Source organism: Pollicipes pollicipes, unplaced genomic scaffold (genome assembly GCF_011947565.3).
Source record: "Pollicipes pollicipes isolate AB1234 unplaced genomic scaffold, Ppol_2.1 Scaffold_5724;HRSCAF=6776_pilon_pilon_pilon, whole genome shotgun sequence".
In the NCBI taxonomy this organism is placed as follows: Eukaryota; Metazoa; Arthropoda; class Thecostraca; order Pollicipedomorpha; family Pollicipedidae; genus Pollicipes; species Pollicipes pollicipes.
The window spans coordinates 10,841,603-10,868,362 of record NW_023596746.1 but is presented as its reverse complement, the minus strand read 5'-3'; the positions used below and the strand labels follow the sequence as shown (position 1 = coordinate 10,868,362).

The 26,760-nt window shown below is 55.4% G+C and overlaps 2 protein-coding genes across 2 annotated transcripts in view; one reads left to right on the top strand and one right to left on the bottom strand.

Moving 5' to 3' along the window:
* Positions 1–26,760, bottom strand: part of LOC119102658 (mitochondrial thiamine pyrophosphate carrier-like) — a 48,947-nt gene that overhangs the window by 4,155 nt on the left and 18,032 nt on the right. Inside the window, 3 exon segments of the mRNA XM_037226117.1 lie at positions 6,686–6,862; positions 15,644–15,796; positions 16,369–16,503. Of these exon segments, the coding sequence (XP_037082012.1) occupies positions 6,686–6,862; positions 15,644–15,796; positions 16,369–16,494 (456 nt within the window). The 5' untranslated portion in view covers positions 16,495–16,503.
* LOC119103791 (zinc metalloproteinase nas-15-like) overlaps positions 22,964–26,760 on the top strand; it is a 33,753-nt gene continuing 29,956 nt past the window's right edge. The window contains exon 1 of the mRNA XM_037227444.1: positions 22,964–23,063. The gene's annotated coding sequence lies outside the window, so the exon portion shown is untranslated. The remainder of the gene's footprint in view (positions 23,064–26,760) is intronic.

The window sequence follows — 26,760 nt, the reverse complement described above, 5'->3', positions numbered from 1 at the left end:
CGGCTGAGCTCGCACGACATTGGGCCGCCAATACCCTTTATGGATTCAGTAGCGCATAATCCTCGGGATCAGGAGGCCCTACCAGGAGGCCTCTGCTGGCTGGGGAGACACTCCTTGTGCATCAGCAAGCTCCTGCTCTTGATCGGGCTGCGCTAGGTCTTGGAACATATATTGAGAGATCCTTTTTTGGATCAGGAGGCCTCTTTGATATATCAGAAGGTAGCTGTTCCGGATCAGGATGCCCCGCTTAAGGGCAGTGATGGCATTTCGGAGGCCCCCCACGCCCTTTATGGGGCACAATAGACCTGTTTCGAGATGGGCTCTTTGCTGGATTGAGAAGCCCATGCATCAACAAGAAAGCTCCCGCTCTGGACTCCTAAACCGTAAAAATGGATTCACATAGAAAGTGATAACGTTAAATTTTGACAAAGGAGAGGGTACGCGTGTATTTGATGCTCACTTGAATACAATGCTGCCCACGACAGCCACCTGTGAAGAGGCTCCATTTTATCCCGGACGTTCCCAGGAAAATGTTTCCCCTCCTCAAAATCCGTGGCTCCATCGCTGGCCTCTGATAAATAAAGAATATGCGTGTCGCACCTGTTGGTGGTTGTAAAATAATCAATTAGAGTACCAGTTCCACACCTGGTAAAAACAATGCTACGAGCGCGCGCCCTTTGGCACGAACATGGTATCCAAAACGACATTCTTGCACCCTGGTTTAGAACGCGACCATCTCAGCTGCTGCCTTGTAACCTCTGTAAGGTGACCTGTAACTGGCCCGTTAACTGGTGAGCGCGTACATGCCCGCCAGCGTAATACCTCGTTCAGCCGACCGCGCACGTGCGCAATTACAGATCTTCGCCACGTTCTCCGTGAGTCTCATCATGTTCTCCACGGCGGTGGCTAACGCCGTGATCGGCGTGTTCACCGACCAGGTGACCTCCGACCCCGGGGAGATGCAGCTGACACCGGACCAGGTCAGTGACCCACGCATACCGAACGCAGGCGGCACAAACGACCGGCAGCAGCGTGGCTCTCCATGTCTCTCCAATTTTCTAAAAATGCGATCTTGTTTCCCAACGTTACCCCACACGCCCATTTTTTTTTTCACGTTTTCCCATTCCAAGGTGTCATTTTCTGGTAACGTTAGCGGCATGTTTCAGTTTGATCCCTTCAATCTTGATCACCCCAACACAGATTTCAGAGGCGCGGCTGTCCCTTGCGTGAGTGCATGAGCCACCTTTGGCCGCCGACCGCACCATCTGCCGGCGCCGCCGCTCACTAGCGCTGCCACCAGGTGTCGTCGGTCTCCTCCATTCTGTACGTGGGCAACATGGCAGGCCACCTGCTGTCATGCGGCCTGTGTCCGTGGCTGGGCGCGGCGCGCCTGCTGCGGATAGGCCTGCCGCCGCTGCTGCTCGGCTGGCTGGCCACCGCGCTGGGCGCCCACTTCAGCGTGCTGCTGGCCGGCCGGCTGCTGGTCGGCCTGGCGCTGGGCGTGCTCTGCGGGCCGGTACACACCTACGTCGGCGAGGTGGCCTCGCCCGGCGTGCGCGGCACGCTCGGCACCGGCATCATGGTCTGCTGCACGTGCGGCATCCTGGCCACCTTCGTCGGCGGCTGGCTGCTGCATTGGCAGGTGGGTGCTCCAGCGCCGGCTGCATCCTCCGATGGGTGCTCCAGTGCCGGCTGCACCATCCGATAGACCCTCAAGCGATGGGTGGATCTGCTGGTGCGTTGTTCGTGCCCTCGTGGCTGGCCGTCTCCCAGCGACGGGTGGATCTGCTGGTGCGTTGTTCGTGCCCTCGTGGCTGGCCGTCTCCCAGCGACGGGTGGATCTGCTGGTGCGTTGTTCGTGCCCTCGTGGCTGGCCGTCTCCCAGCGACGGGTGACTACCAATTAGACATGTAGTACCCCCGTAACCGGTGTGTTCACTGACAACACGTGGGTCCCAACGTTACAGGGGTATCCAATGGTAACGACAGCAGGCTTCCCCGTAACAGCTAGGCCTGCCAGTAATGGCCGACTCCCCACTGGCACGTAAATACGCCGCTGGCAGACACGCCGATTGCCGGCTACACACTGGTGATAGTAAGGGGCTTTAGTAGCAGCGGGGTCCCCCAGTAGTGGGCGGGTATACCCGATAGGCCTACCCTGCATCTTCAGATCCACCCGTAAGTAAAGGTGAAAGTGGGTGGCATAAGATTTTCGACGCGAGATTTGGCCATAACTTCCTGCCACCGGCCAACAGATCACATAAATACAGGAAAGCATGGATTTCCAGGACTCCTTCCGAAGGTCAGTTCTGAACAGGCACTCCGGTAGCACCGAATGCAACGAGGGCTAACCCAGCCAGCACCTACCCAACAAACCAGCCACGCTCCAGAGCCGGCCCAATCACTTACACTCCAAGGTTGACCCAGCCAGCCCACCCCCAGCCACCACCTGCCCAATCAGCCACACCCCAGAGCCGGCCCAGCCAGCCCAGCCAGCTTACCCCCAGCCACCACCTGCCCAATCAGCCACATCCCAGAGCCGGCCCAGCCAGCTCATCCCCAGCCACCACCTGCCCAATGAGCTACACCCCAGAGCCGGCCCAGCCAGCTCACCCCCAGCCACCACCTGCCCAATCAGCCACACTCTAGAGCCGGCCCAGCCAGCTCACCCCCTGCCCTCCCTTTCGCAGACGGTGTGCCTAGTGCTGGGCGCCACGCCGGTGGTGCTGGCCCTCTTCACGTCTTTCCTGCTGCCCTCCTCCCCCAAGTGGCTGGCGGCCCAGCCGGGCCGCGGCGAGGAGGCCGAGAGGGCGCTGCGCTTCTTCCACGGCCAGCACTTCGACACGGCCCGGGAGATCGCCGCCATACGCGCGTCGCTCGCCCACGATCACGCGCAGGGCGCCTCGCTCAAACGGGTGAGACGGGCTTGGCCGCGGCCGCCACGGGCTGTTGACACCGCTTGGCACGTTCAGTGCCACTTTTTTCGCATCATGCGAGGCCAATGTCTCCGGGCATTGCCAGTGCACGGGCGGGACGTGACCGGACACCTGTGAGTGCCCTTTGGCGAATGTCGACCACAAAGGCGCAGTCAGAGGCATGGCAAGGGGAGCGGGCGGGATTGACAAAGGGCGCCCTGGTGATAAAATGATCAAAAGCCCCCAAAGTCGCCGGATGTGGCCTACTTGCCAACATGGGGCACGGTTTCCTTCGATTTATTATCATTTTTGCCATCTTTGAACGAAACAGAAGCCAGAAGCCCAAAGCGAGTTCACTTCTACTTGAGTGGCGGAAACAATAAGCTGAAGAAATCAGGTGTTAAACTACTACACATAATAAATCGCCGACGCTGTTCATTTTACAATGGTTCAGTGGGTTCAATCCGTGCGTTAAGCAGGTGGTCGGGGCGGTCACTTCAGTCGTGCGATTTTGCGATTGTGGCGTTTGAATCTGACCTGGAAGACCTGGAAGAGTACAGACAGAATCTCTTTTTTCGTGTTGCTGTAACCATCGCTACAGAGGACAACCTCAAAATTTTGGAAAAGATAACCCCAGTGCAATCTTTGAATGGTACCAGTGGATTTTAAGAGAATTTTGGAGGAATTTCTTCATGACGGTTGTGCTCGCGCGCACGGCGCGCGCCACCTGGTGCGGTCAGCGTGCGACCTGTAGCGGTCAACGCCATTCAGTTTTTACAAAAACTGCAACCCCGGCCATCGCTGATCTCGCTCCTGAGATTGCGAGGAGAAAAAACAGCGGCCAACATCGTTCAGTTTTACGAAAACTGCAATCCCGGCCATCGCTAGTCTTTCCCCTGGGATTGCGAGCGCGCAGGCTCAAAGCTTTTTTTGTGTAATTTGCTTTACCAGTCGCTACTGAAAATAATTGGCGTTCTCAGGCAAACATGGACCAGGGTTTTTCATTTTTGATCTGATTCCAGCCCATGCTTTTGAACACTAATGAAATCTTTTGCTTTTTCGGGAAAAGCGTCCCGTGAGTAGAACAAAATGGGATACATTATCGTTGCCGGTCAAGGGCTGAGGGTCATCAAGTCCGAGCGCGGGGTGCCTTCTGGCTGCCATTCTGGCGACACAGGAGCGGGTTCGGACACGGAGCCGCCGGTTTGATTTCGTTTCGAGGCTCTAATTAATAGGAATAGACGGCCCGAACACAGGCCCTCTAACTGACATTTCAGGTCGCGGTACGGTAAGAAGCACGTGACCCCTAAGCCCCTCCCCCGCCTGCGCCGCTGGTTGAACAGAGTGCCTTGCTGGGTGCCGGCGGGCCGATCTCGGCCATGAGGTCATGCCCACACCGAGCTGCTGCTGCGGCTGCTGATCGTGAACACGTGTGCGTGTGTTTGTGCGTCCACATGGCAACATGTTCAAGGGGCCGTGGGTCCACATGACCGCATGCCAGTGTGGTGCCGCATCCATGCACCCCGATGTCTGAGTCCACGCGCCCAGGTTTATACGTGCTCGTGGTCTATGTCCCCACGTGTGCTCACGCGATGCCGGTCCGCAGAGCCGGACAGCGCAGCGCAGCACAGTTTGTTTGAGCATTTGGCTGGCACGGTCCCGTGGATTTGAGTGCGATGTCCCGCCATAGCGTCTACCACCGGCGCGACGGGTTACAGCGCTGACGACTTCGTGCACTGCACCAGTGACGAGATGACCCGAACGTGGATGTGACCGGCAGAGCGCGGCGCGTCTCCGGTGCCACTGGCGGCCTCTGCTGCTGGTGCTGGCCAACTACACCTTCTTCGCCACGTCCGGCGGCGTGCCGACCACCCTGTTCGCGCCGGTGCTGTTCCGGCTCGCCGACCTGCCGCCGTACGGCGGAGCCGCGCTGGTCGGCGCCGTCCGCCTCCTCTGCGTGCTGGTCTCGGCGGCGCTGGTCGACCGGCTGGAGCGGCGCTGCCTGTTGCTGGCTAGCGGCCTGCTGGGCCTGCTGGGCTGCGCGGCCGCGGCGCTGGCGCTGTGGCGGCCGACGCCGTTCGGCCCGGCCGGCCCGACCGTCTGCGTGACCGCGCTGCTGGCCGTGGTCGGCGCGCTGGCCGTCGGGCCGCAGCCGCTGGCCGGCGTCCTGATGGCCGAGCTGCTGCCCAACACCGTACGCGCCTCCGCCAGCGGGCTCGTGCTCTTCTACTTCGGCCTGCTCAACTTCGCCACCGTGTACGCACTGCCGTGGGCAGCGCGCGAACTCGGCATGGCCGGCCTGTACGTCTTCTTCGGCGGCATGCACGTGGCGCTGGTGGCGTTCTCGGTGGTCGTGCCGCGCACGCGCGGCCGCTCTCTGGAGGAGATCCAGGCGGCGATGAGCGACGCTCGGCCGCGCGACGAGCACGCTCAGAAACGGAACGAGGCCACCGCGGGCGACGACTGTGAACGCAGTGCAGTTGGGCCGACGACGCAGACTTGAATCCGACGACCTGCAGTGAAGCCGACATCGTCTGAACGCTAGATGAGACTTCGACCCTAGGCCTCACGACGTCAAGCGTGAGACTACCGACGTCACGCGTGAGACTACCGATGTCACGCGTAAGGCTACCGATGTCACGCGTGAGACTACCGATGCCACGCGTGGGACTACCGATGCCACGCGTGAGACTACCGATGTCACGCACGAGACTACCGATGTCACGCGCGAGACTACCGACGTCACGCGTGAGACTACCGATGTCACGCGTAAGACTACCGATGCCACGCGTGAGACTACCGATGCCACGCGTGAGACTACCGATGTCACGCACGAGACTACCGATGTCACGCGTGAGACTACCGACGTCACGCTGAACCCCGCGCCTCGTCGCACGTCGAACCAGTCACGACTGGCATGCGTTTTAGCAGCATCGGTGGCTCTTGCAGCCCCACCGGGTGTCTCTCGCCAGCTACGCCAGGCGACCGTGTGGTGGACGCGGTCAGCGGCGCTCGGCATCCTGCCTTCTGAAGGGTTCGCCGCCCGCTCAGCCGACTGGCCGCTGTGAGGACCAGCCCGTACACGGGTGCCACCCAGCCCCCTCGGACCGGGCCCGGACACCGATTCCGGCCGCCCCGGGCGCCGGGGGACGCCAGCGCCACACGTGTCGACGGTGACTTCCAACGCACGGGGTGAAGCCCGCTTTCGCGGCCAGGCTGTTGTCAGGCATTCCTTTCTATGGCAGTCATCACACATGTTGGCTGGAATGCGTAACAGCGGCCTGGCCGCCACAGCCACGCAGCAGCGCGGCCAACACTTGTGATCTTGATCGTGAAAATATTACTGTTTATGGAAAACTAGATATAGTTCGACCAGTTAAGATTGTTGCTTATATCTACACTGCCTGTAGTTGCACGATACGTTAAAGGACATCCCTGGTCATCCCTTTTCCACACGCATCGCGCAGGTACAATACATAAAACGTTAAGCGTAATTTTATGTGCCGTTATATGTGTAATTGCATATCAATGCAATTGGCATACATGCGTAATTAAAGGTGTAATATATGCATACATATACACACGATCTCTAATAAGAATAGTTCTGGAACCGTGATCGATGATGAAGGAACTGAATAAACAACGAAGTGCACTCGGGTATCGTTTTGTCCAAAATTGGCATGTGTCATCGCATACGTGCCGCACCTGCAAGTGATGCATTCTTTCTCTCGCACATGCATACGCCTGGGGCATTCGCACCATTCGACTCACCTTGGGTTCACCTTGAGCCACTAGGCGTGTGCGGACGACGTCCAAGGGGAGCGAGGCGGCGGAGGCCGCCACGCCGGAAGCGCCACCGGCCACGAAGTGCAAACTCAGGGCCGTCCCGCCAGATGGCTCCGATGCCAGCTGGTGCAGCTCGCGCGTGAAGTATTCGAAGCACGCAAACTGAGGATGGATGCACCCAGCGGGCCAGGTCAAGTGGGTTTCCTTTGCTTTCTTCCTGTGGCCCCCCTGTTTTCATCCTTACTTTGGCCGGCAGTAAGGGCGACAGGTACTGCAGGTGCCTGTAGCACCTGTACATCTAATGTACAGGTGCTACAGGCTGTAAGCACCGGTTCCGGGCTGGCCTGCTCGGCCCTAGAAGCGAAATCAGCGGTCCAACCGATGATCTGCGAGATTAAGTCCACGTGTAAATATACGTGTCTACGTCCTTGTAGCTTTCTTATGTTTCTACGAGCGGCAGTACAGGCGTGTTGTCGTACTGCGCATATGAACATATCTCTTTTCCCACAACAAACCACTCATAATATGTCAGCACAGGTAGTGACACGAGTACGTTTGTAAGCAAGTTAAATTGACGACGTACTCATAAACTTTGAACAACAAGTACGACTGTTGGTTCAAAATTTTAAGTGGCTTGTTGTAGGGAAACCTATTGGATTGGGACAAAAGGACTGGTGACATTCACATTTCACTTGTCGAAGCGGTGTGCAAATTTATCATCAAGTATCACAGGATAAATTGGTGAGATGCATTACAGAATGATCTTCTGTGAGAACGTGGTGTATTTCCTATGAGAAATGGTCGTCTAATAACCAAAACTAATACAACTAATGACCAAATCGTCTAAACCACGTCCACGTGTGTCGGTCCACGTGTCCACGGTAATTACGCATTTTTGATGACCTCCGAAAAAGGTCATCACCGAAATTTAACGTCCATGGTCCAGCCAATGATCTGTGAGGTTCAGAGAGGTGTTCTGAGACGTCAAACCAAGGATTTTAGAGCTCGAAAAGCAAAGACAGCATCATTTGAGGGAGTACACAGTTGGTCCATCGCCTACGTATTCTGGGAAAGCAAACCGAGGATTTTGGGGTTCGAATCACAGAAATAGTATTATCCAAGGGAGAACAAAGTTGGTCCACCGCCTAGATGTTCTGGGAAGGTAAACCGAGGATTTTAGAGCTCAAATAGCAAAAACAGTATTAGTTACGGGAGAACATAGTTGGCCCATCGCCTTGGCCTTCAAGGAATGCAAACCGAGGATTTTAGGGTTGAAATCACGGAAACAGTATCACCTAAGAGAGAGCACAGCTGTCTCATCGCCTGTCTACCCACACTGGTGACGCCCCACCTCCAAACCTTCCCACGCCTTAACCTGAGTAAAGCGACCGCTGCCGTGGCTGCACGAGCTTCCCAGGCCCCTGGGGAGCCAGACGGCGCGGTGCTCCCTCACGCCCAACAATACGCCGGTTCCGCTCCGGTAGCCACTGACCCCGTGCCATGAACAGCCGCCGTTTGGCGTGGGGCGGCGAGGATTCGCAGGCGCGCTGCAGCGGGCGGAGGCCGGCCGCGGCGCCGGGCCTGCTCCGATGACGGGGGGCCCGACGGCTTCCGCCGGAGCACCGCTCAGCGTCCAGTCAGCCACCCCCGGCCCAGTCAGCGGCCCGGCCCGGCGGCACACCGGCCGGAAGGAGCTGGCGCCCCCCCCCCCCCCCCACCCCCCCCCCCGGGCGGCGCCGACCGCCACGCGCCGCCGCCGGCCGAAGCGGCGCTCGGTGAGGAAGCGCGGGTTTGCTGCCGTCACAGGCATGCTGCTAAATTACACAAGTATAGAGACGCCTGCACTAAATACAAGAAGACAAAAGATCGTGTCCGTGTAAATTTGGGTCTGTGGGAAATATAAAAAACACACGAGCCGAAAATGCGTACCCACTTAACACGTGCCTGGGTTAAGTACCTGAGCACCTCAAGCATACTGTTTTGTTTGTGCTACGCCTGGTATGCGGCATCTACACCTTGCATTATTGTGCTTCATTCACGTCCTTATTTAATGCACCTCTCATTTGGCTATTAGCCACATACCCGTAAGGTGGAACTGACACAAATTTGTCAACACTTTCAAAACAGTCGATGACCAAAGTAACATGACCTATTTGATTCATGTTGGGTTGGAATCACTTCAACGTTTATACTAGCTTTGCTCGACTTTACTTAGAATCTTGCCACGCCGCATTACATTATTCACGGCGGCTCAAACATTATAACATCCGTGATAGACAGACAGACAGACATCCGTCCACAGCTCCTCTCAATTATTCCGTCAAACCATTTTAGTCGGACTGATTAAACAGTGACCGCTGCATCGGTCCTTTCCCTGTGACCCCACTTTGTTCAGTATGCGACGTACCGGCGGTGGTGCTATAAATCACGCACTCGGAGGATTATTTCAGCCGTAGTGTCATTTTTGTGACTTGAGAGGTCACTTCTTGACCCAGACCCAAAACCCGAAAAGCTACAGAGCCGGGAGGCAGCAAAGAATAAGCTGGAGCCTAGCGAACTACTTTTTATGCCTTGGTTTTGAAAGTATTCTGGCGAGAGTATTTCGTACACTGTGCGCCAACCGACTAAGATCATTCTCGTGACCTTACAGGTCACCTATTAAACAGGCAAAACAAGCAATCGGATAGCTTAGTCAATGAACACCGAAGTTTTTCCATCCTGTAACTTCATTAGTTGGAAAGATGGCAGGGAAGGGACGTTAGCGCCTCGTCGGGCGAGTGTTTTGACCATGTGTGGCGAGGGTTGATAAGCAGAATATTGAGGTACTTGAGCCCCGGCCATTCCAAAGTCCAAAATAATATGCACCCTGTTACATTGCTGTCACCGTTGGGTAGGCAAAACATCATCATATTACGCACTTGCATCCCTCGTTGGCGCTCAGAACGTGGGAACCAGAGGGGAGGATGAATGACGAGTTCTCCAGCTACCTGTAAATCCAACACGGGCCCCACAGGACTTGAATGGCCAGTAAAAAAAAAAAAATGTTACACCGCCCACGCTCCCTCCCCCACACCAACATGGAGAACTTCCGCCGTGCCTGCTGAAGCTTGGCTCCCACACATTACTGATGAACAGTGCTGATACACATATCACAAAGAACGTTATCGGCAAGTCGGCACGTTTCCGTTCTGTCCGACACAACCGGCGTGAGAGTTACGATCAATCATCAATAATCCACTGCATGCCTCTCTCCAATAGTCCAAAGAAGAAACTATCCGACCGAACACGTCAATTCCAATAAATCAGACATCACAAGCCATCCAATGAAGACATCGCGTGCCAAAGATAAAGCTGTCGTCAGACATTTCACGCCACTGAATCCGCGCTTCCATCGCCTGCGATCGGTCATCAGGTGGCCGAGGCGCCTCCGCGGGCTGGCCGCCGGCGGGGCGGGGCGGCGCGGCGCGGCGGGGCGGCGGGGCGCGGCGAGGCTGCGCGTGCCGTCCGTCTCTGAAGCGCACCGCCTCTGCGGCGGCTCCACCGCGGGCTGGCCGCCGGTGGGGCCGGACGGCGCGGCGAGGCTGCGCGTGCCGCCCGTCTCTGAAGCGCACCGCCTCTGCGGCGGCTCCACCGCGGCCCCGCCCGATGCCCGCTCGATAGCCGCGGCCGGCGCGTGTGTCAGCCGGCCTCAGGATCATCCTTCGGGGCGGCGGCAGCACCGTTACTACCGGCATCAGCGTCTGCGATCTGGACGGCTGCGGCGGCGGCGCGGCCCGGCCAATCCGGCTCATCTCGCTGATTAGCAGGCCGGCACAGACCGCCGGCCGCCGACGCTGCAGGGCGCCCAATTGTTGACGCAAGCTTTCTGAATGCCTTGGCTGCCATGTAATTCAATTTCACCAATTATGGGGACCACACATACCATTTTGGCGTCTCACAGGCATATCTACCGCTCTAGGTCCAAGTTACCTTTTGAGCCATCATCCAGTGCTGTCGCTTTTGGCAAGCGATACACGATGCCACCGTAACCTGGTGGGACCAATGTGACCTCCCGACAGTTCTTTTCAATATAACTTCGCCCATTTTTGCATAGCTGAGGCCAAGTCAGTGCCCGATCTTTTGAATGTAGTCAGCCAGATGAAATCTGGAAGGTCGCTGACCTAAGGTAGGTCAAAGTCAGGCCATGGCTGTCAACGAGGGCAAGGTCTGAGGAATCGGTCAATCTGATACGACAACGGAGTGTTAGATGAAGCGACACATCTTTGAGACGGGCTCTTTGACAACTATACAATTCCATTTAGGATTACTTGTTCCATTGACAATGGATTAAGAACAAAAGTCAAGTCGAAGTCTAAACAAAACTGTTTTTTGCTAGGGACCTTACTTTGCAGGATACCTTTTGACGCTAATTTCGAGTTGATCACCGGAAGGCGAAACAATGCTATTTGAACATAACAAAGGTCAGAAGAGGCCAGTGACCTATTCTTTGGAAAATACAAACTAGCGTCATCCCTGACGCTTATAGAAATAAAAACTCAAAACAGCCTCGAAGGTTTTTGGTCACCTTGGCCTTCTCAAGAGCAAATAAGGTCACTGGTCTAAAATGAACACCAGTGACCTTTTACTCCGCAGAGGTATCCAGGTCGACGGTAGTTGTCTGTGAGTAGGCCTGAGGAAACTTCGGACACTGACCGGCAGTTTGACCTTATTTGACCCACACATCGCACCCTGGGGACCTCAACATACATGGGCCTATCTATTCCGTGTATTCCGTGGGTCTATCTCTCTTCGTTATTGAGATCTTAGGAAGGGGCATATTGACCCGCCCCACCCATCCCCACTCAAGTGACATCCTATTCAACCGGGCACCCGGGCGCGCGTGCTTTTTTAGAGCTTGATAGACGTTGAGCCCGAATGTTTTAGATGCGAAATCCTCGCATTGTGCACCACCTGACAATGACGTATGCCCGTATAAAATTCAGCAGACCACATTAACAGATGTATTGGGCTTTCCCGCGGGTTAAGCAACCTGCAATGCCATCTAGAGACTAAGGTACCCAAGCATGACATCAGCGCCGTTATGATGTCCTAGCTTCCTTGGCTAAGCTCACCATCCGTACAATTATAGAGAGGCTATTCAATTATCACAACCCATTACGCAGCACGTGGCGCAGGTAGGTCTTCACGTTAACACAAATGCCCGAGAACAATAAGCAGAGCATGGTGCACGTCAAAACTTCGGAGCAGAGCTGCAATGCATAGCTGATGCGTGCGTCTGTTTGCTTAGCTCCACCACCAACACCCAAAACTATTACTGCTTTGAAATGTCGAAGCATGCCTTAATGCTGCCCGGCACGGCCCGTGTTGAGAACGAAATCAGGAGCGGGGATTTCGGCCAGTCGATTGTGACAAAACATAAAACCTAAGCCCGCGTATTTCGCACTACATTGCTGTCATGCGACAGTATCACACAGCTTTCGTTTCTCGTTTTTTTAATATGGCCCAGTGGTCTCTCTTTGAACCAAGTTTATACACCAGACTGCAGACTGAAATTGGCTACAATATCGAGGTCACAGCGTTTCACATGAGTTTGTGCACAGCGCCCTGCATGACTACATCCTGCGGGACGAGTACTGGAGAAACATCAACACGACCACCTCTGCCATGAAGAGCGCACTCATCACATAATTTGCCACGCTGATGCGAGACCCGTGAAAAAGCCCACAATAGGCTGACCGGGCGCTGACAACCTCCCCATTAAAGGCACAATTCCAGCGGTTTGCGGACCGATTCATGGGCTATCAGCAGCAGCACGCACTGGGGTCTCTCAGTACTAGCTGGAGGGTTTGCACGAGGACGTCAGCCGCGTCAACAACTACCAAGCCCATAGCCATCAACACCGGTGACAGCTTCAGCACCAGCCGGTAGCCGCTGGAGGCCTGGAAGTGATTCCTCTTCCCGCAAAACCCCAAGCCCTAAGCTCGTTGACCTTTATGTCGGACAGCTTAAGTCCAGGCTGCGGCGCACGGTGTGCGGTCCCGCGTCCGCGACGTTTGACCCGCTCTGGGACCTGAGCCTGCCAATCCCGTCCATGACAGGCCAGGAGCGATTAAAGGGCAGCTTTGACCTTTACGCCAAGGAATACGTGCTTGCCGGAGAAGAAAAGCCAACGTGCTCCATACGCCAAAAGCGTCACAAGTGCTTCAAGAAATTCCTGATTCAAAGGACCCCACGTACCCCGCAGTGCACCAGAAAGGGTTCTTGCTGCAGCAGGATGAGGATACAGAGACATTCTCAATACCATTGCTGACTTCGCCATGCTCTGTCGATATGCTCTGCCGCACTAACAGGTTGCAAACATAACCTGTGCGACGCGACCAGCCATTTTGGCGTGGTGTACTCGGACCACTACACGACCTATCGCAAACACCCCTTTTTGGGAGTCTGGTACGAGTATGATGACTCCAGAGCCCAGCCCAGCCGTGTGACCCGCGCCAGCAGGTGCAAAGCACACATGCTGCCTTCCGAGCTGGCCAGTCGCTGCCCTAACGCTGACCTGAAAGCCATGACTCGAAGGGCCTCGAGGGCGTTGCCCCACCTCTAGTCCCGCCGGCTGACCGCTTTTGTAATGCCGATTTTAGCAATGCTTATATATATATATATATATATATATATATATATATATATACAAACACGCACCTATATATGTATACACATATATAAATATACATATATATATATATATATATATATATATATATATATATATATATATGTATACACACATACATACATATATATATATATATATGTATACACACATACATACATATATATATATATATATATATATGTATACACACATACATACACACATATATATATATATATATATATATATATATATATATATATATATATATATATATATAGATAAGTCTGAGACCTGCATGCGTCCACTACATTTCGAGAACTGCCATCTAAGAAAAGGTCCCGCACGTGCCGAGATCAGCTGGCATTGACTGCGGCTAGCAACAGTGGGATACGCTGCGCAACGCTGCCAAACGCGGCCGCGCTGTCGATTATTCATTACTTGACTGATTGACAGTATTGGCTGAGACCACCTTGTCTAGATATCAAACAGCTCATTGCTGAGGCGGCGCCGGGCTGATAAAGACGCACTGACTGGTGAAACCCCGGCACAAGGACGCAGTTTTGCTGTGGCAGCGACAGCGGGACGTGGCTCCTCAACAATATAAGACTAAGCCAACGGTCGTGACCAAACGCGCAGTGTTTCACGCTATCAACAGGGACAAGCTGGGATGAGGAGTCGGGCTCATCCCATCAGATGGTGGCAGTCGACAGCTGTGAGGGCGTTACAGCGTCCGGAGGCGTGAGCTGAAGCACAACAGCCGACACGGCTCACGACACAACAGCTCTTGACGGGGCGTGACATGGCGCGGCCCTCAACCCCAGCCAGTTTGCGTGACCTCTCCGGATTATGCCGCAGCCGACACGGGTACACACTCTTGACACGCATGCCAAGAATTCACGACTGGGTTTGGTCACTCGAATTACGCCCCGGGACGAGCAGAAGAGAAGTGAATGTTTCATGGCATCCACCAGACATCGACATGTGTTCCTAGTCAGTACTTAACAAATACGGAACAAATGAAGTGTGGTGACATGGGAAGCTAGCACTCGCGTCCAAATTCGTAATTACCGACACATACTAACTGATTCGTGGCTTGTTCGGCTGCGCGGTGATGTATGGCCATTTTAACTGGCATACCTACCTATCCTTGAACACGAGTGCGCGAGCGAACAATCCACGGAAGCGGATCTTCAAAAAAAAGAAATAAAAACGTAGCTATGCCGGTTAAAGTGATCATACATCACCGCCCCGACGAACAAGCCACGGCTCAGTTCCTGCGTGCCTGGAATTTGAGTGGAACGTGGACGCGAAATGCACCACGAGTTATGCGAGAGATGAGCAGTCCGCAAATTGCGCAACAGAATGTCCCACTGTTTGGCAGAAGCTCTCCGCACATCGTTTCCTGCAAGCGATCCCGTTACGTTCTGCAGTATGCATGCGGTACGTCTGCCGCATTCTGCTGCCCGTCATGCTCCAGCGGTCTCCCCACCTATCATCTCCACTTCTGAGTCCGGAGTCCGCAGACGAGATATTGGCTGCTAATTTTGCTTCTCCGACAAGGGCATGACGTGGCTGCCAGTGATACAATACTGATGCTGAATCTGCTCGCCGCTGTCAGTGCACGCAGTCGGTGTTTAAAACTGCAGTAGTCAGTTTCACGAACCGTGAAGATCAACCTGCACTATAAAATTGGATAGATTTTACAATGGCTGAACGCACCGCAGTTCGCATTTCAACATGATCACCAACGTTGAAAATAAATACTGATGATTCCAAGGACTTTGAAAACGCTTTCAAAAAGCTGCGTACCATCCTTTTACCATTACCATTATCACAACCATTCAAAGTCGATAGCAACCATTCATTCCTAGCATCGATGCAAATATTTGTCTACTGAAGCAAGGCCAGTACCAACCATAAAAATATGGATGGTAGCCATTCATTTGAAATGCTAATACTTGTACATCATTCTCACGTTGTTTTTGCAAGGAGAGACAAGTGGTGCAATAGGGACACAGACATACATAATTTCATAGCAGCACTTTATAACCGCAAATGCACCTCAAACATTTAAGAGGCACAGGGTGCAGAATACTTAGCTATTCTGTGCACGGCAGTGCAGCAGACGGCACCATCATGATAATCCCACTTTGACGCCACAACCATGGCCTGTAAAAGAGTGCAGCGCACATTTGCCCCATAAAACATACAACGCATTGTACGTAATAGCACAACGGAGCAGCGGGTCGTATAAGAGCCTGAGTAGGACAGACATCGCGCTGGCTGACCTGCACAGTGCCGTAGACTACCGACAGCAGCTGGGCCGGGACGTGCCCCTTCCAGAGCGCGGAGGCACCCTCGTCCCGGACCACCTGGCCCAGAGCCTGCAGCACTCCGCGGTACTTGCTGTTAGCGGAGCGGCGCACTGGCTCGTGCTGCAGCTGCGGGCGCGGGTCAGGCCACGGTTAGGGCACGCGCCACGCCACAGGTCAGCAGACCAGGCGGTCAAACGGCAGGTCTCGTGCGGGTACGAGCGGCGAACATTAAGCCATCGCACGCGACGTATGGCTGGCACACGTTTCAACATCACGATCTCGCAGCAAAGACCCTAGGACATCGCAACAGGTATGACATCTGATCGTCACAATTTCGATAAAACCTTTTCCAGGAGCCTGATCACGAACCACATCAGAAATGTCATAGCTTGCCGTAGAACCATTCTGAGCCTTATCCATGAGCCTGACCAGGAATCAGACCCGAAATCTCACAGACTGCCGTAGTGTTTCTAGGCAAGGATCCTCCAGTTACACTGACCTGGGACGTGATTGGATCCGGATACTTCGAGACTTGAAACTTAACCCCTCAATATTAAATCCGGGGCCAACGATGACCAAGAGACACACCAGACCCGGGTAATGACCTGACATAGACTAACCTGGAGTCTGATCAAACAGAATCCGCAAGCAAAGCCGTCTGGGGACTGATCACGCCCGAATCCTAAACAAGTGCTGACCTGGAACCTGATCTTGAGCACGTCCAGGGGCTGGCAGCAAAGCCGCGTGAAGAACCCGGAAGAGGCGCCGGCCAGGCCATGCTGCCAGCTGCTCAGCTGCGCGGCGGACGGGTCATAGCCCACCATTCAGACCACCTGCAACACGGACACGGACGGGTCACAGCCCACCATTCAGACCACCTGCAACACGGACACGGACGGGTCATAGCCCACCATTCAGACCACCTGCAACACGGACACGGACGGGTCATAGCCCACCATTCAGACCACCTGCAACACGGACACGGACGGGTCATAGTCCACCATTCAGACCACCTGCAACACGGACACGGACGGGTCATAGCCCACCATTCAGACCACCTGCAACACGGACACGGACGGGTCACAGCCCACCATTCAGACCACCTGCAACACGGGCACGGACGGGTCATAGCCCACCATTCAGACCACCTGCAACACGGACACGGACGGGTCATAGCCCACCATTCAGACCACCTGCAACACGGACACGGACGGGTCACAGCCCACCATTCAGACCACCTGCAACACGGGCACGGACGGGTCATAGCCCACCATTCAGACCACCTGCAACACGGACACGGACGAGTCATAGCTCACCACTCTCCAGCAGTCATCTACCACCACATGGAGCACAGGAACAGACAGGCTGCCGTCCATCACAATTCAAGATTTTTGGCAGCAAATGACGCCTGATATGAACGATTTCGGACGCCTAGTTTAAGGCTCCCCAAACTTACGGTGCCCTTCTGAAGGGCACATTGCGTTTTCAGTTGCTTTCGGTTTCCCTGGGATTTAGTGAAGTCATATGGGTCTCTATGACGTCTTTTGCTCTGACACCCAGCACCATTTAGAGCAACTGCAACACAGGGCCGGACTAACTGGACCTAGTCTTCGCCACGGGGATGAGAACTTAAGTCACTTCGGCGGTTGCACGCGTGGGTTACTCCCAAACCAAACAAGCAGCCGCGCCTTCGCACTACGGGCGCGCGCGTCCACACCGCCAGGCACCTCTTGAAACGACGCGTCAATTGCGCCGCAGCCGTCATCCAACACGCTGGGAACCCGGTGCTGGTGGCGAAAGCCAGCGCAGCAGCAGCCAGCTGCCACGCCATCCGTGCTGTCACGGCACGCCGTCAGCGCAGACCGCAGAACGTCCCGGCCAATGGGAGGCCGTCCAGCCGGGCGCGAGCCGGCGGAGCAGCACAGCCGAACAGGTCGGCTTCCCCGCTTCTGAGGCGCTTTGTCAGGCTAGGTATACTGTCACGCATAGGCAACCTTTGCATCGCACGTGTGCAACTGAGTGCGGTGCAGCGCGGCAGGCCTTTGCTGGCCAGCGCCACATACGCGACGCGTGCCATCAGCCAGCTTACCGCGGGACACATTCAGCAGCCACCAAGGCCATAAAACGGGCGACGCGCTCCGACCAGTACAAAACAACGGTTTAAGGTTTAAGGACAGCGGGTTTTAAATTACTGATGTCATACGCTTGCTAAGTACATTGCAGACATGCAAAGGAGAGGCGCAAATCCGCGGACTCGATGGTATTCACTGTTCAGTCTACTCTTAAGAAGTCCGCCCTCTTTTCAAAGGGCTGACCCGTACATGGAAACTCCAGAAACATTAGAGGATGGAATGCACAAAGCGCGATAACCAACACCAAAAACTACCAAGATTCCCTCGAGCACCGATAACATACATCATCGAGCCTTCACACTTCATACATAACAGCCAACATCACAGACGTCATGCAAGTGTCTTAGCCGTATCCAGCAGCTTAAACCAATTTTTGTTGAGCGGAAGATGAATTGATTTTGCAGCTGTCGATGACAGACTTGATAAAAGTTCAGTGCAATGAAAAATGTGAACTCGATTTCACGTTGAACATGCTTGGAGTACGCCTACCTGAAAAAGGCAATCGTGCACACAAGAAAGGCCTCAAGCCTATGGTTTTTCGGCGATGTGAGCTCACAAGAAAGACCTCATGGGAGCTCTTAAGACATCAAACGATCATCAGAACATAGCACGAGAGTACTCGACGTGCGGTGTTCGTCAGTGGCCATGAACATTGGTCTGATGGTCACGACTTACCATGGACGCTGCCTTGAAGCGTCGTGCATTCTCATAATGTATTCTTATGACCGCCTCACGAGCTCGGTTAACCAGTGCATCATAGTGAAATGAAGGCCAATATTTTCAGCGTAAGGACCCCTAGTGCCGACAAAGCTATCGCCTAGATGTAGCACAACTCCACTGTTCTGCATCTACTACTGAGACAGAACATGTTGCTAAAAGCTATTGCGTAGGACACAGACTTTCATGGCACGTTGTTTCCTCATCTACATAAACGTCCGGAGTCCGACCGAACGAAGCCATGACTCCCAGCGCTGCCGACGTGGCGATAACCACAGTCATAAGGAACCTGAGTGCCCTCCGCCATCGCAACAAACGCAGCTCATTGACGAATGCGAAGTCAAGGTATCGTGTCCGAGAAAAAGCTGATTTCCTCACGGCTGCGCTCTTGATCCACAAGGAACATTTTGTTGCTAGGGCCACAATAGCTCCGCGGCAGTAATGCATTCTGAAAAATTAACGCAACCATTCATACCTTTTCGTTTTTCATTTCGGAGAGGATGAGGTGCTTCAGAACGAGATACGAGCACAATTATGAACCTACTGCCAAATATAATAAAACACATTTAATTGACATGTGCTCTGTCATAAAGGGACGGAGACAAGTCCCTTACATCTTGCGGAATTAAGCATGACACCTAAGACGTTACGCAGAAAGCAACATTTCAAAGTGCTCAATACCCACCAACCACGCCCCACCTACCACCTTCTTTACACATTTGACCGCGATAGGAACTCATAAACAGGTCGCTGATGCTTAAACTAGTGCCGAAGCCGCGACACCCTCCAGCGCTGTGATGAGACAAGCTTATTTTCGGCACAACCCCGAAACTATGATGTGCATTCCCCCACAAGCGCTACCTTGTTGAGCCCACTTGTATTTAAGCAGGCGAGCCAGCTTATGCACAACCACTGAACGAGCGACGGACCCGGCTCTCACGACCAAACGTCGTTCGCATGAGTAACGGACCGGTGGAGCATTAAGCCAGACATATTCAACGTGATTGAAACGGATCACACTTTCACGGATGATACGAGCCTCACGACGATAAGTGAGGTACACCGGACACATGGGTGCAAAGTATTACCACTTTGACCAGCTCACTGAAGGCGCTCGGCCACAACCGTCTTATCGTGTCACGTCGGTCCGGGATGGCTTCAACATCCGATTAGTTCCGATAGGAGCGGCCATGAAATACTGCGAGTTCACACGACGTTTGAGTGAAAGTGCAACCCCTGCCAAGTGCACACAAGGTCGCGGGCCGAAATCTTGAACATTCCGCATTTTTATCATGCCCGAAACGTAGCGTGCCTTACCGTTTGCAGCATGAGTTATGCCACGCATTAAGACCCCCGGCCGGTAAGCAACGAAGGGACGACAGTGGTCCTGCTCATGCAGGCTCATAACGTGAGTGGAAGCCATCGTACAGAAGCGCCTGACTCACTCTGAGTGTGCGATGGAGGAGAAAGAACAGCGAGAGCATCCTTTTGATTGCTTGTGCCGTTGCTAGTGTCATTGAATCGGCTAAACAAACACACACCGGCAACTATCTCTGAGCGTCAGCTGCCGGCGGAAAACGCACCACGCTGTACAACAATGCCACTCGGCATCAGCGACGGACCGGAAGGCAGGCCGCTGTCCCGCGCTGAAGCGTTCGCACACTGACCGGTCGTTTGAGAGCGTCGTTGAGCAACAAACTCACGACCCCCCCCCCCCCCCCTGAGCGCGCCAGAGCTGACGATACGCTAGCCGAGGTGTGATCAGATACCGGCTGTATGGCCACCAAAGGATGATGCGCCAGCCGAGGTGTGATCAGATACCGGCTGTATGGCCACCAAAGGATGATGCGCCAGGGGAGGCGTGATCACATGCCGGCTGTATGGCCACCAAAGGATGATGCGCCAGGGGAGGCGTGATCACATGCCGGCTGTATGGCCACCAAAGGATGATGCGCCGGACGAGGCGTGATCAGATGCCGGCTGTATGACCACCAAAGGACGATGCGCCAGAGGAGGCGTGATCACATGCCGGCTGTATGGCCACCAAAGGATGATGCGCCAGAGGAGGCGTGATCACATGCCGGCTGTATGGCCACCAAAGGATGATGCGCCAGCGGAGGCGTGATCACATGCCGGCTGTATGGCCACCAAAGGTGCGACACTAGACGCCGCAGGCACCGAACAACCACCCAAACCCAGTGAGAAGTGGGAGGGACCTTTGCACCTCGGCCCATACATCAGCCAGGTGCTGCGAAGTATATTCTATTAGAGGTTCATTTTCAGGTGATCTCCACCTAACTCTCAAGGTTGAAAAAGCCTTACGATCTTAACTTCGTCTCTGCTGTCAGCGTACCCTAAAGCACCAATGGTCAACCGATCAGTTGATTGCAATTTGCGTGGCAGCACGGCAGACAAAAACGTACCAAGTCTTAAAGGAAGCAGGCCTGACATGCCTAGATTAAAACAAATCACTAAGATAGACAAAGTGCCCGACAGCACGAACTTTTGGCTTCCCCTGGCAGTTCAAGGCATCTGCTAACAATAGTGGCTAAGACAATGGAATACCAAACGCCGGGAGGGCAACAACTTGTCCAGGGTTAAGGGGAGGGGAAGGAGAGTCCGAGGCATTTCAGTTCGTTTCTTGCTTGGGTCACTAAGCTTTAAGCTAAATTTATCCAAACGTAGTGGGTGTTGGGGGGCTCGAGTCCCCGAAACCCATAACGTGGTAGCTTCCGGGCCTGTGCCTAGTGTGCAATGAAAACCCCATCCTTAATTGGTATCATCAGCTCGCAAAAGCGCAGTCTTGCTTCAGATATTCCAAAATTTCGCATGCCAGGGATCCGGAACGAGGCTACATATTTCAACCACGTATGCATACATGGTTGAAATATGCAAGCCTCGTCGCTCGCACTCGTTCCCAAGAGACGCTTGCCACGGCGGAGTTCTCACCCCACCGTTAAAAAAAAACGCGGAAAACGACGTCAGAGTCTAGAAGGCGGCATGACATCTGGCGGTGGAGCAATCGTCAGATTACTTCAGCGCGTATGAAACGAAACCCAGGCCAACCGCAGGGGACTGCGTTTATGCACAACAGGCTATCATCCTGGGCCAAATGCAACTGCTATACGTGGCTTGAACAGGGACGTAGTTCCGCAAAATGAATTTTGAGGAAGGGGGAAGAGGACTGCACAGTAAAAAGTGACATATTTCCATAACACGGCAAAAAACGCTTTCTTCAAGGATTTAGCCCGCTACCTTATCAAAGTTGGAGGGAGGAGGGGGGGGGGGGGGGGGGCTGTAGCGAGAAATGTAACTTGGGAGGGGGAGGAGAGGAGCTGAAGCTTGTCCCCCATTCCAACTGAAAAGGAAGAAGCATCCCTGGGAAAAATAATTGTCGTTTAGAGCTGATTACCTTCAAAATGAATTGGGCTGATTATTCGACTATGTGACAACGCGGCATTCAAGTGCATCGGCGATGCTACAAAAAACTTTCATGACGACTATACTCGTTTCAAATTTATTGGAGAAACAACAAGCTCTTAACTTAATATTTCCGATTCCAACAACACATTAATACACCAGCACTGAACACCCTTACAGGAGATATAACAAAAAGGTGCAATGTTGGGCCCATTCACTAGGGATACAACGAAACGCACAAGTCTTATTAACTTTGAGGGTTACTCTGTAGTTGCCCTGTGTCATTGAACCTGCTCCAGTCTCGATCTCCGGGGCGGCCCTGAGGCGTTGGGGGTGGGGGGGGGGGATCGGTTCATCAGTGGCCCTGACGCGGAAGGATCAGCCCATCAGTGGCCCTGACGAGGGAGGGATCGGTCCATCAGTATCCCTGAGGCGAAAGGGATCGGTCCACCATTGGCCCTGAGGCGGAAGGGATCGGCCCATCAGTGGCCCTGAGGAGGGAGGAACCGATCCATCAGTGGCCCTGAGGAAGGAGGGATCGGCCCATCAGTGGCCCTGAGGAGGGAGGAACCGATCCATCAGTGGCCCTGAGGAAGGAGGGATCGGCCCATCAGTGGCCCTGAGGAGGGAGGAATCGATCCATCAGTGGCCCTGAGGAAGGAGGGATCGGCCCATCAGTGGCCCTGAGGAAGGAGGGATCGGCCCATCAGTGGCTCTGAGGAAGGAGGGATCGGCCCATCAGTGGCCCTGAGGAGGGAGGGATCGATCCATCAGTGGCCCTGAGGAGGGAGGGATCGGCCCATCAGTGGCCCTGAGGAGGGAGGGATCGATCCATCAGTGGCCCTGACGAGGGAGGGATCGGTCCATCAGTATCCCTGAGGCGGAAGGGATCGGTCCATCAAAAGGCCCTGAGGCGGAAGGGATCGATCCATCAGTGGCCCTGAGGCGGGAGGGACCAGTCTGTGGCCCGGCCGGGGGTGGCGGCCGGAGACGGCGCGGTGCGGAGGCCAGTCGCAGTCTGAACGGTGCGCCGCGCGCTCCTCCCGGCCGACCCGGCGGTTCGCATACATGTGATCGGAGTGGACGGCCCAGCAGCCAGCCGCCGACAGCCGACCACAGACGAGGTGAGCCCGCGGCGGCCGCCCGCTCGGCCAGGCGCAACAGAGCGGGGACGCCAGCCGTGTCCGTACGCAGACCGGGCGCGGACACGGCGGCTGGGCCACCGCTGCCGCTGACAGTCACCTCCCGAGGGCCCGGCAGGCGTGACATCACCTTAGACACATACTTAAAATGAAGCGCCGGCATCGCAAAACGGCGCTTGCATTGCGCCAGTTTTCAATAAATACTGGTGTGGTGGAAAGGAAAATTTGTGTGGTACTGGTGTATCGCAACGGACAGATGCAGTCAATTATATGAACGTAACTGAAATCGGTGTATCGTAAAGGGTAGCTGCAGCCAATTACATCAACGTAATGCTGCGATTCTGTCACTGACGTTTCCCAGAAGCTAGGCCCAGCCTGCCACAAAACAGTCGCATCATTTCTTAAAACTCCTCTCCAACCGAAAATATGTGACAAGCTTACCGTCTGCCACTGCCGGGTTTACTCGGGGGTCAGCAGCGGGTTCCCCGAACACAATCAGTTTTAGCCGAGGTTAGGCTCGGCCTCAGCGGAAGCACGCTGTGGTCAGACGGCGCCGCTGAGCGGCGGTGACCGTGGCCGCCTCCGCCGGCCTCGCGCCGGCTGCATCAATCCGACGAACCGGTCCCTGCAGGGCCGCCGGGCTCATGGCAGGGCGGCGCCCGGACGACAACAGATGACGCCACGGCGTCGGTCGCGGCGACGGCCGACACAACCGCGTACGCCACGGCTCACTGTCCTCAGACCAGGCCGACTGGCCCCTGACTGGCTGTCCCAACAGAGGGGCCGAGCTTGCCGTCCGCCCCTCTGGGGAGCAGCTCTTGCGGTGCATGACCGTGCAGCAGTGCCGGAAGCGTAAGACCGGGAGAAGGTTTCAAACCTGTACTGATAGCGGACGGCCGTGTCCTCACCCGGCGTGCGAGCTTGGTCCGGGCACAGCGGGCCCAGATCAGGCGGACGCTGGCAAAAAGGCCCAGTCTGGAGGGCCTGTGGCCGGCGCGTCTCCGGAGATAGATCACAGGGAGCCGCCGACATTCTCCCTTGAATATTCCGGACGCGCCGCGGCACTTCAATCGGACGCCGAACATGGCGCGGCACGCACATTGACGTACCATGGCACGTCAATGGCACGCGCGCTGACGCATGCTGGACGTCCAGTGCCACCGCTGGTGGTGGGACGCCGGCGCCGCGACCACAGCTGGTGGTGGGACATGACCACGCCGTGTGTGACACTGAGAACCATGAATCAACTTTGCAAGGTCTACAAAACCCTGCAAGGCGGGCGTCACCGTGCTTTTATGATACGCGACGGGTCAGACCTGCACCCAGGTGCCTTGGCACACTGCTCCACTCAAGGAGCTGCATGCAAATGATGCAAGTACTCGGCAGCGAGTGCACACCAGAGATGAGCCCGTGAACGAGCATAAAAACATTCTCTACAAACGGGAAATATAATTCAACATGCCGTTTAGTGCCAAAGGGCGAGCAGTCAACACGAAGAGCGCCCCAGTATGCAGCCGTTTTGGCGTCGTTTGCTCGCCAGAGAGCGGCGCCCCGCGAGCGGAGCGGCGGCCTTTGTCGGGCGCACCGGCCACCGGGGCCCGGGTTCAACAAACAACGGCCCATACCGTTCAGTAAACTGTACCCGCTAAACAGAGCCTCAGCACCGGCGGCTGAACACGGCCGAGCGGGAGGTCCCTGCCGCGGCCGTGCGGCGTGTCGATACCTGGCCCGCCCCCGGGATCCCGGTTAGGCCCGGTCAGCGTTGCCAGGCGACACTGGAGGTGATACGGGCCTTGGTGGAGGGCGGATCTTTATCGGGGGACTCCTGGATGAAATGAGGTCTCGCGAGTTGTCTCCTGGGGGAGTTCCACCAGTCAGCGTCCAGTGTTTGAGCGGAAAGAGGGCAGATGTGTCCCCATAGTTCACTATTTTTACCAGGGAGTCGCCAGGCACTGTGATATGTTAGCCAAACTGCTACAAAGAAAAAGAACAGCAACTATGATACGCAATTTTTATCTAACATTTACGTGCCCTATACAGGGCGTATGCATTGAAGGGTCTATGGATTAAGTAGAAGAGTCATAAGAAGAGTATGAAAATAATGGTTCCCGGATCCCCACGGATGGAGCCCGAGGCGCTAACGCTCGGCCACTGCAGTGGGGGGGGGGGGGGGGGGGGTACATAGGGGAGGGCGCCTGATCCGGAACAGGGCCACTTCACACAACTTATGATAAAGTAATTGTACTTAACATGTGCTTGTCCATGCCGTTTCCACCCTAGCCTGTATTTATTAAATTCTGCAAGAGCACGATGTTCTAGGCTGAGTTACCTTTCTGTTTGGGGAGTTCAGCCCCAAGTTGGGAGGTTCTGGTCAGCTTGTTAAAGGAGGAAGCGGGGAGGGGGAGGGGGGAGAACTCAGTTTCACGTTAAGGAATTTCGAATGTATGTGCATGTGAACATGATTATATGCCGCTTGCCTCAAACTTGCCTCCCTTTCTGAAAGAGCTTTTCTTCTGGGCTCTGCCTTGTAAGGGCCCTTAACCACCTTCATCCGTGTCGAAAACACTCCCAGCCGCTGCTTTCGTCAGGGTCGCTTCGTGCCGGCTCCCCGTCAACACCTCTCCTGGACCTCGTGCTCCGCCTGAGCCGCCGCCAGACACCTCCCGGCTGGCTGTCGTCTCTGTCGGACGGCCGACACGTGCCGACGAGCGGGCGGCCGGCGGTCGGGACGGTCTGCGGTCGGCGCCGCCCGGCACCGGGCAGCGACGCGGGCGCCGGGCCTCTCCGTGTCACCCGTTGGCCTTGCAGACGTCCCGCAGAACATGGCCGAGCAGGCAGGGCCGGCACCGTCCCCAGGCGGGGACAGCGTGCGGGACGCTTGCACTGCGCCGCACGGGCCTCGAGCGCTGCCACACGGGCGCTGCCGCACGGGCGCTGCCACACGGGCGCTGCCGCCACGGGTGCTGCCATACGGGCCATCCCGCACGGCGCTACCGCACGGGCGCTACCGCACGGGCGCTGCCGCACGGGCGCTACCGCACGGGCGCTGCCGCACGGGTACTGCCGCACGGGCGCTACCGCCACGGGCACTGTCGCCTGCAATGACGGCTGAGGACACGTTTACGGAGACGGCCGAGGCGGCGAAATTACGGCTCAGCGAACCGCACTCCTGACGCCCTACGGAACATCACCGCCAAAGAAGCATCTCGTTCGGAGGGCTCGACGCATGACTAATGCTCATGTCGACTCTGAGTGATGTTCAATCATGACCATAACCATGAGCTACAGCAAAAAGTACATCAGCCATTGGCGGAAATTCCGAGCAGCACCTTTATCGCCCTGAGGTCGCGGCACAGGCCGATGATAAAAGACGCCCGAATCAGCTAACAACCGAAACCAGGAGAGCAAAACTAAATAGCCTGCCGCTTCCTCCATGACCAAGGACGACAGTGGAAACTGTGACAAAGGGAGCGACACACGACGGCCCAATGCCGTCACTAACGGGCGTGACGACGGCAGGCGTAGCGGCCGCAGTCGGCAGGACCGGCCCACCATCCATCCATCCATCAGCCATCCCGCCCGCTTCTTGCTGGCTACCGGCGGCCGACGCCTCTGTGGACGTCGCGCTCCGGCTGCGCCTTGCCAACCGACGGCGGGGCACACAGTGCCAGGCAAGGCT